Source organism: Melozone crissalis, unplaced genomic scaffold (genome assembly GCF_028551555.1).
Source record: "Melozone crissalis strain CALT ecotype California unplaced genomic scaffold, PUWL_Pcris_2 ptg000042l_1, whole genome shotgun sequence".
Taxonomy (NCBI): Eukaryota; Metazoa; Chordata; class Aves; order Passeriformes; family Passerellidae; genus Melozone; species Melozone crissalis.
In genome coordinates this window covers 9054115-9066847 of record NW_026535820.1, presented here as the reverse complement: position 1 = coordinate 9066847, position 12733 = coordinate 9054115, and the positions used below count along the sequence as shown (strand labels likewise).

General features: G+C 41.8%; 1 protein-coding gene across 1 annotated transcript; it reads right to left on the bottom strand.

Moving 5' to 3' along the window:
- Nucleotides 1-9627: 9627 nt before the first annotated feature.
- On the bottom strand, nucleotides 9628-10677 carry MOS (MOS proto-oncogene, serine/threonine kinase). The gene has a single exon (XM_054285368.1). It carries the CDS (start codon nucleotides 10675-10677, stop codon nucleotides 9628-9630), a length of 1050 nt encoding a protein of 349 aa, XP_054141343.1.
- Between the last annotated feature and the right edge of the window lie 2056 nt (nucleotides 10678-12733).

Below are 12733 nucleotides of genomic sequence, written 5' to 3'. Positions count from 1 at the left end.
CCCCTAGGAAATGATATAAAACAGAAAAGTATTTTTCCCCTGCAGCAATCACTTAAAAACAGCAACTGTATGTAAATTAATGTGCACTAATGTGAAACGATTGCACATCCGACATTCCTGCCTCGTACACAGTGAAATCCCCAGCAACAGATCATCCAGATCAAGGGAGGCAGTATTTCCTACAGGTTTAAAACTGAGGAGGAGATAATATTAACATTTATTAGGGTTATGGTCAAGAATTGAATTTTTAGGCAAATAAAATTAGGTATTGTGGTAGATGCAGAAGGTGGGTTTGAGTATGGTACCTATATCCCCTGGAAAAATTAATAAATATTAATACTTGTCATTTTTAAGCATTATGACCTCAGGTTTTTAGTTTATGTATGAAACACATATGTTTAAAAGTACTGTTTCAATAATTATGACTGCTGGAAGCTGTTTCTGAGAGCATCCAGCAGTCACTTCATCCTACCAATAGCCCCTTACCACACTGACACAGGTGTATTTCGTTTTTGAGAATTCCTTACCTGTTCAGAGAAATAACTGATTCTCATACACTCTTGGGAAATGGTGTGAGGGAGACCCAATCCCTTTGTTCTGGCAGGAACAAATGCTTATGCTAATACCTAGAAATTATTTCTCATTTTTCCTACAAAAAAAGGACAAAAGCAGCAACACACCTTTGATGCAGAAAATGGAGTTTGTTACTCTTAAAAATCTTTTGTATATAAAGGAAATTTCTTTTCCAATGAAAAATCTACCATTTCTTGTGTACTAGCATGTACAGCAAGTCATTGGTGCTACTTAAATATAGCACTAATTAATCACAATTAGTAATAGTACAATTGTAAAGAAAAGGAAATTTAAAAACCCTCTCAGGCAGTCTGGTAATGGCTTGCAGAGCCATTAAAATGAAACAAGTTTTCAAGATCAGCTGGGGTTTTGGGGGGCTGGGAGCAAGAGGAAGTCTGTGCTTCATTCAACAAACCAAGAGACGACTCTGACCTGGTGGGAACAGGTGGCCACTCTGAACTGAATCAGTGCCCTTCTCTGAGGTTAAGCACTAATTCAAGACCTTCATTTAAGTCGTGCAGGACCCTGACAGTCCAGTGGGCAGGTATCTCCAGCATACAACACAGCCACATGCCAATATAAACTTACTTTTCAGTGAGAGCTTCACTGATTGAAAGGGTTGTAGCAAATAGGTTTGGATTTTGGGGTGTCTCCTCTCTCCCTGTCTCTGGCTTATGTCCTTGCCTCCCCTAGCCCCCTCCCTTGTCTCCCTGGGCAAATGGCTCTTTTGCTGTGATCAGTCAGGTAGTGCTGATTTTTCATGATCATGACACTTTTTCAAATGCTGTTTGCAATTCAATATATAACTTTTTAAACAAACAATGCAACCATGAAAACTTTTTAAAAAATGTACTACTACCTACATTTGTTTCCTCTGAAAGTCAGCTGTTGGCAGGAATGATTTATTAAACTCTAGGGATATCTATTTCCCCTTTCAATCACAAAACATTTAACAGAAATCATCTCACTCCCAAAAGCTGTACAACGATTGACAACTTTATGGGAGGTCTGGAGTTCTGTAAGCTTCTTAATAAAGAGAAATCAGTGAGACATTAATCTATTGGCATGTTAGTGAAGTGATACATTCCTTCAAAGGTTTTGCATGTAGCCTTTGTGTTATCTGTAGACCATTTAATTGGAACTGTTAATTAAGAGAAAAACAAGGATGTGGAAAAGGTGTATGGTATCTCTCTAAATTTACTGTACTATGTAATATATACTATTAACTGCTATTAAAAAAGAAATCCAGCCTCCCAGCCTATCAGTTCCCTTATTTACATTCAGCACTTTTACAATCTCTGTTCAGGTACAACTTTGTATACTTATCTCTGGTACAAGCTTCATTTGTGCCCTATCTGAATCAAAACCCTTTCACCATTTTTAAGTGGTTGAGAAAAAATACATGGCTTGAAAATAAAACTGGTTTTCCTTCTGCCCTTGTGGAGGGAGTGACTTAAAAAGAACTGGACATTTACATTTCCAATTTGCAGCCTACTTTGCTCTTTGTAGCCTGGCACATGTGCAGTAGAATATTTATTAAGTTATGAATTGCCCTATTATCCCAGGTGCCCTGCAAAGGCAAATGCAATCACCTCCCTGCTCTGCTGAACACTTGGGCTATTGAACTTCAGGCTGGGTCGACAGCAGAACTCAGCCTCGTGCTCAGAGAACTCCAGGGCTGGGTGGTGCTGCCTCCACTGTCAAATTGTCCCAGGGCATCCCTAGCTGCTGGCAGACTGGGATAGATGCCAGTAAACTTTTTTGTTCCATTTACCTTCTTTAACTGGTTTTAAGGCTTTTCTTTGACAGGCAGACAAATATTTGGCAGCCTGGCTTAACTGAAGCATAGAAAGAGCCCTCTTTGAGCGCTGCATGAAGGTATTTGCAGCAGAAAAATAGCTAGAACAAAGTAAAAGAATATTCCACATACAGTTAATTTTAAAAATAACAATTTCCTATCCCTATTTTCATCTTAGTTGTAGCTGATGAAATTATATACACAGATACTAACACTGCAAAAAATTGATACACGAGTCAAATAGTAAGCATGCATTTAAGTCCCATTGAATTTACAAATGTTTGTGGTGTATTGTGTGAAACAGTTTTTGTTTGTTTTCTTATCACACCACAGAGTACGGAAGCAACCCATACTTCTTCAGACTTATGTTTTCATGCTTCCCATCCTACCTTCTGAATTGATTATGTGCCTCCTTCCAAGCTATGTAGTATTTTTATTGTTTGAAAATAGTGATGTTATCACTTTCTTCCTGGATTGAGATAAAGCATAATAAAAAAAAAAAAAAAAGTAGAACGAGGAGCAAACAACATAAAGAACATAGCATCAAGCATTGTATCTTATGCTAACTTCTTTTAAAACCTATCATGAAATGTCTCTTGATATTTCTACTTGGGATCCAAATACTCTTTAGCAATAGCTATAGTAATTGAAGATTAAAACGGAATTTATAGGCTTTGATGATTTTTCTTTTCCTTTTTTCTCATTTTTCCTAGAAACTGTTTATTATAATTGCATTGTTCCCATGCTTCTAACAATCTTTTCTTGTCTTTCTTGTAATCACTTGACTGCTAAAAGAATTGTTGCATTTTGCAAGACTCAGGATAGTGTGTAGAACTTGCTTTCCACTGCAAGACATGAAAAAAAAAGTAATTTTGACCTAAAATGATTCCAGCACTAATTAGTATTGGCTCTTATCTGGGGATTCAGTTTGAATTAGGTACAATACATAAAATCATTTATACATTAAGTGCATCCTGTCAAGCTTTACACATGAGCCCATTTGAGGAAGGAGATGCGTCAGGGCAGATTGGGATGGTCAATGACATTTTTCATAAATATAAGAAAAAAAGGCCAGAATCAGAACTTTTAACTTATGCTTTCCCTTAGTGGACAATACTCTGTATAACCAAGAAAGCATAAAATACAACACTCTAATATGGATAATATGTCCAAGGCTACTGCTGTTGGTTAGTATCCATGAGAATGCAAGCACTTTCCAGTATCTTCTTTATATGTACTTTCCAAAATTAGAAAATGCAACCAGGTCTGGTAGTTAGGTACTGGGAGACTAATGAGAAGGAGCTGAGGTTTCCATGCAGGCTGTGGCTACCACAGACTGCTGTGAGGCAGGAGCTAACCCACCCAGTTTTGAAGAGTTAGCTCTCAGTGCTGCAGAGCTGGAAGTTTGAAAGGCAGCTTGTGCTGCTTAGGGACAGAAAACATAAAACAAAACAAAAAGCTCACCTTGAGAAGCTGGCTACTGTGACATGGCATCCCAGGGTCCCAGAAACAGCACATAGTACATTAAAAGCAAAACCCAAAACAAACAAATTAACTAACTAAACTAAACACCAGAATAGCTGAGTTTCCAAGGAAAATAATTATATCAAGCTGTGAAATTTGGTTAATAGTAAGATGGATTCTTAAGATCTAATCTGATCTTAATAGAAAGACCTGCCCTTTACATTTACCAGCTGGGAGAAATGAGGCTTTGTTCCTTCCCCAGAACACAGTCAAGATGAGTGGGGATTCTTATTTGAGGAGGAGATTCTTATTTGGAGATTCTTATTTGATGTTCTTAGCATCAGATAGCCTTGAATAGAGTATACCTGGCTGTCAAAGACATTCCAATACCACCATTCCCAGACTTACACTTGCATTATCTGAATTTCTGCAATATTTCAATAAATCTCCTATTTAGGCTGATCAAGCTTCTGGCAATCAGTTCCAGAAACAAAGAGAATAAATAAACTAGGTACAAGTAGCCCTTAAGGGTTGTAACTTAGAACCATGTCTTGCTAACCATCTCGAGCTCTGTTGCATACCTGTATGGGCAAGGAGAGAGAAAGAACAAAACCAGTTTACAGAAAGAGAAAAATCTGGATGAACAGAATCCCCTTAGAGTTGTGACACAATTGTCTGCAACTGCTCTGCTAGCATCAAGTGCCTTCTACTGACACTTTTTTGGGGGTATGCAAGTGTGACAAAGTTAATAGCAAAGGGCAGCTACACTCATCAGCTCCTTCCAGCTTTAGAAGCATGACAGGACCTTTTCAAAACCTGAAGCTGGGTCCAGATGAAGAAAAGAAAAAGGAAAATGTCTGGTGGATTACATATGAAAATGGAGGGAGAAAAAATCCTTCAGGGAACTAACAGAAACTCCATAATTTTTTATTTTCAGAATATCAAGAACAAGAAATCTGCCAAGACTCACTGGCAGATCTATTTATGTCAGGTTTTTAAAAGAAAAACAAAACAAACAAAAAAAGCCCTGAAAACAAGATCAAGACTATTCCAACCTAAACATTTTAACCCCCCAAGATAACAAAGCCATTGTAAAGAAGCAGAGTTGTCTTGCATGTACGTTGTCCTGAAGGAAACACAAAATAGGCTCAAGCTAGAAGGATTTTTGTAGAACTCAGGAGATGTCTGAAATTCAAACATCTGTGAATGTTATTATTGAGGAAAGAGACGCGTCAGGGGAGATTGGGATGGTGAATGCAATTTTTTTTTAAATAAAAGGAAAAAAGGCCAGAATCAGACCTTTTAACTCATGCTTTTTATAATTGGAGAACTTCTGTGGTTAGAAGTGATCTCTGAAGACTGTCTAGTCCAACCCCTTCCAAAGCAGGGTCAACTAGAGCTGCTTGTTCTGTACCATGTCAGGCTGGGCTCTGAGTATCTCCAAGGATGAAGACTCCTTAACCCTTCTGAACAACCTGCTCCAGTTCTGACCACTTTCACAGTAAAAATGTTTTCTCTTGCATTTAAACAGGGTTTCCTGTCCTATTTGTGTCTATTACATCTAGTCCTGCCACTGAGCAGCATTGAGAAGACACTGGCTCCATCTTTATTGGATGATAAATACTGCCTCCTATCAGTATTTCTACAAACTGGTAAGATCCCCCCGAGCCTTCTTTTTTGAGACTGAACACTCCCATCTCTCAGTTTCTGTGATCAACTTAATGCCCCTTTCTGCATTCCTGGTCCAGTACCTCCGTGACATTCTTGTTCCGGCAGAGCCCTGACACACTGCCCTGCGTGTGTCTCACCGGGGCTGAGTGAACGATTGTTATCTCCAATAATCTCCCGTAGCCGTGCTGAGGAGCTGGCAGCAGCCTCCGGAGCGCACCCCGGTGCTGTGGGCCGCCTCTGCCGCAAGGGCGCATCGCTCGCTCATGTTCTGCTCCGTGGCTGCCCGCAGCTCCAGCTCCCTCCGCAGAGCTCCTTCCCAGCCCTCGGCCCCTGCTGCGTCCTGCTGCACGGCCGGACGCTGCGTTCCCTGCACTGGTTGCCATCAGCAATTTCTGCAGCTTGGCGATGTCTCTGAACACCAGCACAACCACCCAAGGTATTGCCTGCTCCGTCCGATTCTGAATCGCCTGCAAACTTGCAGGGGGTGCTCCATCCCATCGTCCAAGCCCTCAATGCAGATGTTAGCGAGCCCAGTGCCGATCTCTGGGATTCACCACTAATTCTCCCACTGGACCTCATGTCACTGATCACAACCCTTTGAGCCCAGGAGCTCAGCTAATTTTCAGTTTTCACTATTTAGTCAGTAGTTAATCAACTTCTCAGTTTTCACTATTTAGTCAGTACTTCTGAGGATGTAATGGCAAACAGTGCTAAAAACCTCCCTAAGGTCAAGATGAGCAACCACCCCTGCCCTCCAGCAGCCAGTAATCTCATGGCAAAAGGCTATAAGTTGGTCAAGCATGATTTCTTCTTTATAAATCCCTGATGACTACTCCAAATCACTTTTTGTCCTTCATACGTTTGGCAATGATTTCCAGAGTTATTTTTTCCACCACTTTTCCAGGGGTTTAGATGAGGCTGACTAGCTCTAAGTTTTCCAGATCCTCCTTCTTGGCCATCTTGCAGACAGGAGTTACATTTGTTTTCTTTCAGACCTCAGAATTCTCTCCTGAGCACCATGACCTTCTAAAGACACCCTAGAGTTGCCTAGCAATGACATTGGCAATCTCCCTCAGCATTTGTGAATGCATCCCATCAGGGCCAATGAACTTCTGTACACCTTGTTTGTTTCAGTGTTCCCTAACCTGATCCTTCTTCATCAATAGTAAATATTCTTTGCTTCAGACCCCACACTGGTCTGGTCTCTCAACTCCTGCATATTTATTATTTATGCTTGAGTTTAATCAGAAGCTCCTTGTTTATCCTTGGAGGCATCCTGTCACCTTTACCTGATTTTCTGCTCATGGGGATGGACCAGTCTTGAGCTTGGAGAAGGCAACCCTTGAAAATCAACCAGGTGTTGTTGGCCCTTCTTCTCTCCAGGTTCATATCCTGGGGAAGTCTTTAAAAAAATCAATTTCCTAATTCCATGAGTGACATGTGTACAAGATACATTAGCAGATTCTATATTAAAGGAAATAACAGATGCATCAAGATGATTTGTTTAGAAGGAGCCAATATTGCTTTCATTGGAAGAATTGCACTTCACAGTTGTGTTGGATTGTATTGGAATTCTTTAGGAGCAGTGATAGCATGTTGATAAGACACTGATTGATATGTTCCCTCAGGGTTTCCAAAGGTATTTAAAAAATCCTTCACTACAAACTTCTGAAAGGTACTAAGCAGCCACATTTAGGAGAGAAATCCCAGGGCTGGGTAAGTCAAAGATGGGCACAGGGGGTAAAACTGCCAGTTCTCCCAGCAGGAGAAAGTGCCCACCAGTGTTTCAGGGAATCCTCTGCTGCCCAGCACATCCACAAATGAAGTGCAGGATGGACAGCCAGAATATAAATAAAAATGCTGATGGTGGGGTTATTTAATTGCAAGGACCAACTACAAACTGGCAGAAAGAAATTCAAGGTATATTGGTGTAGAGTGAGGCAAAAAGGCAAACTTACCATCTCACATGGAACCAAGGATTCTGAGCTGTTAGGATAGAGATATTTCTTGATTAGTATCAACTCAGAGCTCATTAGCAATCAAAAAACAAAACAAACCTTTGAAGTTAATAAAACAGAGACCATCATTATGGCAGCAGAGTATGGTGTGCCTACATCTTGAGTGCTGTGCAGAGTTCTCTCTCACACTATCAAAAGAGAACCCCATAAAATTGACAGAAACATCTGCAGAGCTGATTGTACTTCAAGAGTAGATCTTGGCCATTCAGTATCCTTCTGTCAAGTACGACAGAGAATTTGAAGGGTGCTTGATTTTTCACAGAGGCTCAAGTAGCACTTGTTGATGCTAAAGTATCATTAAGGAAAAAAATCACAGGTTTCTAGCAGTATAAGCAGCAAGCTTCCTAGACTGGCAAAATAAATCCAACACAAGCATTTAGGAACTACTAGAAAAAATTAATTCAATTCTTTATTCTTTTCAAAGCTGCAGAAACATTTTTATTGCTTGATATTGAGGTAAGGCACGTCAATGGCTTTATCTAAAAATTTATCTTGCATGCCCTCAGCTAATCATTTCAAAAGGTAACTGACTTATGATAATAACTTCTATAAAACAACTTCTTTATTAAATAAGTTACACAATACACACACACACAAGTTCTGGTTCTATAGCATAATTATTTTGACAGAGAAACACAGGAAACTTTTTCCAGAATTTACTTCAGGGTTTTTTATTCCAGCCAGCATTTTTTATTTCCACTTAAGGGGGACAGAAGACCAAGAAATAGTTAAGCTCAGATATGCTTTATAAACCATTAATTTCAATTACCAACCCAAATACCATAAAGACCTACAGAATCATCTCAAATTCACATAGTTGCTCATTTCCAGGATTTCACGGGGCTAAGAACAGATGTGTGTCAGAAATCAGGAAACTGGCTCCATTCCTTTGGGATTTTTTTTTCCAGAATGGAAGCAGGGGGGAGGGAGGGTAAAGAAGAAAAACAATTTGACTGAAACATCACTCTTTCTCCTGTCTTAAAAAGAAGCAGAGGCTTTGAACAGAATGGCAATATCAGCTACAGCAGGCAGCTCCAGATAAGGGTGCAGATGTACAATTATCAGTTCTGATAAGTCAGGGATCAGAGCTTTTTGTCTTCAGCGTTGCCTCCAGCACTTCCTTTCCCAGACACACTACAACCAGATTAGGAAAGATAGCAGATAAGACATAACAGTGCACAGGATAGTTCAATAGTGTATGCTTTGAGCACCAGCAGAGGAACATTATTACTGCTGTAAGCAAACTTCCTTTTCAGTACTTCCAGTATCTTGTCCAACACTGAGCCATGTGTTATAAAGCAAAATAATCATCACTTTACCATTCTTCCTCCCGCCTTTTTTTAAACTCTATTCTGCACAAAATCTTCTTATAATGCTTCAAAATTTATAGTGTTCCAACTAGCAAGTTGCTACTGACACACCTGGTAGCAGGGAAGTCTTATAAAAGGACAAGTTGTTAATGCAACTTCCTACTCTTAGTAGCCTTAGACTGACAAAAAGGTTCTTTATTTCAAGGAGTATGTGAGTAGTTCACATTTTCCATATCAGAAGTAGCATACTTACTGAAATTAGGTACATCTAAGAACAATTTAAATAGACTACTGACACCCTGTATTTATTTTTCTGCATTAATTGATTTGTAATACCATTCCTTGGTTAGTGAAGAGGAAAAGCTGAAGTGCACTACCCTAGCTGGTGTCAAGAACTACTCATATTTGACATTTTAAAAATACCAAAAAGTATTATGTATAAAGAACCTTGCAAAAGCAGACCCTTGTTTTACTTCACTTAATTACAACCAACAACTTCTCTGCACATCACATTTCCTAGTGAGAAAGGCAGCACACAACACATCAACCAGAAAAAACCATGTCTGCCAACATCATCTTTGCCACTATCCCCTTCCAGGGTAAAACCCCACAGTTTCATTAAATCTCTTTATTTTTAATTTTCCTATATCAAAACACTTTGGGGTATTTTTTTCCAGCATAAAAAACAGCAACAAAACCTTTAGATCACACAGTGGCTGAATTAATTATGTTCAGAGGAAGGACAGAGGGAAAGAAAAGTCAACAGGAGGAATATAAAGAGTGCTGAGTTTTCCTAGAGGCGCTGCTTGAGGGCCCTGAGGCTGGGGAGCAGCTGGTCTGCACGCAGTCGCTCCTCTGCGTTGGCCTTCCAGCAGCAGCTGATGATGCTGTGCAGGGCCCGGCCCACGGGGGACTCGTGGAACTGCGGGGCAGCCAGCGACGGGCGCAGGTTGTAGGCGACCACGGCGTAGAGCACGTGCTGCCGCTCGCCCAGGTACGGCTGCTCCCGCGTCACCATCTGCCACAGGGTGATGGCAAACGAGTAGATGTCTGCTTTGGCAGTGACCCTCTCCCCCTTGAGGAGCTCAGGGGCACGGTGGGTGTACGTGCCCCCTTGCTGGCAAGCGCGGGCGCTCTGGGACGAGCCCTCCTCCAGTTTCTGGGAGCACCCAAAGTCTCCAATCTTGCACACTCCCTGCTCAGTGATGAAAACATTTGCAGGCTTCAGGTCCAAGTGTACAATGTCCTGTGAGTGCAGAAAGGCTAAGCCTGTTGTGATGTCACAAGAATAGCACACAGACTCTTCCATGCTCAGGGCCTTCCCTCCACATCCTTCTTCCTCATCCTCCCCCTGTCTCCATGCATCCCCAGTGCCATAAATGACATGGTGCAGAGTGATGTTACCCACGTACTCCATGATGATGGTGCCCAGGCTGTTCTCGCTGGCTGGGGCACAGGTGCTGGCAGCCACCACACGCACCACATTGTTGTGTTGGAGCTGGGCCACGTTCAGCTCAGCCCAGAAGCTCTGCCGCGATGCCAGCCGGTTTTTGCTGCTCTTCTTCACCTGCTTCACAGCCACCGTTGCACCATGGTAGGTGGCTTTGTAGACAGAGCCAAAGCCCCCAGACCCCAAGGGCTGCAGGAGGCAGAGCTGCTCCCAGTCAATGGAGCACCAGGACAGGCGTGAGGGCAAGCGGCGACTCCTGGCTGAGGAAGCTCCCCCCAAAAAGCTTTTGCTGTCTCTGCCAGGGATAACTAAAGGGCTGCTGCAGGGGCGCAAGTTTGCAGAGGGGGAATACTCAAAAGAAAGAAAACAATTAAGAGGAATAGGTGATGGCATAATATGAAGGAGAAAACAACAGGCAGCTACTAAGACAGAAGACTACAAATCTTCCCTGAGAGAAAGGACTCCAAACCACCTTCCAAAGCCTTTTATCCTCCCTTCACCATTTTCCCTCCCTCCCCCAAACGAACTGCATCTGTCCCAACTGTCAGAACCAAATCAGGTTCACCTGGAAACATTCTTCTCCAGCCCTGAAGTAAATCTCTAGAAAATCAAGGCAAACAGATTTAAAGCTAAAAAATTATTAACTCATAAGTATTTCACATCATTTCTAATCTCAAAAGAAAAAGAAATATGTTCTGCCCATTGAATGCCTCTAGCAAAATGCCCCAGGAATAAATAAAGCAGTGAGAGGTGATTGCATTTCACCATGGCTCCAGGCAGGAATGATCAGCATCAGGTGCATTAAACAGCTCAAAGTCTTTCTCAGTGGAAGCAGCTGAAGTGGTGAGTGCTAACGTTTGATGATGCTATGGCAGGCATAAATATAAAACTGTGTTTGTAGGACCCTACCACTTAAACATAACTGGGACAAGGGGACTGGTTTGGGTGCTCAGCTTTGCCCATGCAACCTTAATAGCAGCATAAAGACAAATTATTGTTGTGCATCATCCTTTGGATACAGTAACTAGAATTACACATAAGTATTTTGTCATCTTCCCATCACACCCCATGCAGTACTACAGGTGTGTATTTTATTTCTGGATCCTTCTTAGAAAAATTATTGCTCAATTTACACAGCTGTTCTGGCAGAAATCAAAGAAACATAATTTTGTGTTAGTGGTCCATGTGGTTTTTAAAGGGCTCTTTTGAATTTTGACCCTCTCACATATTTGCAGTGCTTGTGCTAACTGCCATAGTGTTTGGTACCAGCTGTACTGCCCAGACAGCAGAGCACCCTTATGGGACCTATACAGGTAAGGATTTTTGAATATTCCAGTATCTTTCTGTACATGATGACAAATATTTTGGTAAGCTTGCAAGCCATTTCCTACCTCCTCACTCTTCAGATTTTTCAGTACAGATTCTGCCATGGGACTTCAGAATGACAGTGCCTCTTTCTCCAGGGTTTCTTTTTGGGCAGCACTGACTGCAGGCAGTCCTGGTGTTTTCTTTTCATTTTTGTTGGTGGGGTTTTTTTGGTGTTTTTTTCTTGGGGTTTTTGTTTGGTTTTTGTTTTTTTTTTTTTAATCTGGATGTGTATAATGTAGATAGCAGGCTGCTGAGAGGGGGTTAGAAGAGTACCCAGACCAGAACTGGAGTGTTCTCCTCCTTGAGATGGGTTCAGTTTTTCACCCTAACACACAAACCTGACGTCTCAAAGTGATTTCCTGACCCTCCCTGAACTCTATATCAGCGGGGCCGAGGAGTCTCAAGACATCACTCCTCAGTGAATCAGTGATGGAGATCTTCCCCAGTATTGACATTTAGGACAATCTGGAGAAATTTGTGGCAGCAATTCACAGGGAAACAAACTTGGGCCACAGCTGAGTGGGAATGGAGAATTTGGGTTATCATCTGGCAGTATGGAGCAGGCTGGGGAAGATCTAGATGAACAGGTGCTAATAGAACTTGATAACAAGTGAGAGTGCAAGGACTAAGGGATGCCGAGAGACCTCCAAGGGTGGGGCAGTTCCTGCAGATGGGACTGCCTGACAACACAAGGCTCCTCTTTCCTGCCCCCTCCCAGAAGGGACTGTGGCAGTGCAAGAGGGCCCAGGACCCACTAGGTGCTGCCACAGCCTGTTGTGCAGCATGAGCCAGCCAAGTAATATCCTACTGCTACCCCCACTTCGGGGCATTTCTCTGGCTCATCATCACTCAGGGATGTTTTGGGGGTGGGGGAGGACCAGAGGATCTTTAGTGTGGTTTTAAATATGCAGTGAAATAAGCCATGGAGACAACAGGTATTAACTTTCCTTTCTTGAGTAGTACTAAGGTGTTAAGCCTGTATGTAAAGTCCTCATTTCCAATGTTTGCAGAGAATGTCTTCTAGGCAGCTAAGTTGTGGTGGAAATGAAAAGCTGCAGAAAGTGGATGAAGCTACATAAGA

Coding starts and splice junctions, on each gene's coding strand:
- MOS (XM_054285368.1), bottom strand. CDS start 10,677: ATGCCATCACCTATTCCTCTTAATTGTTTTCTTTCTTTTGAGTATTCC.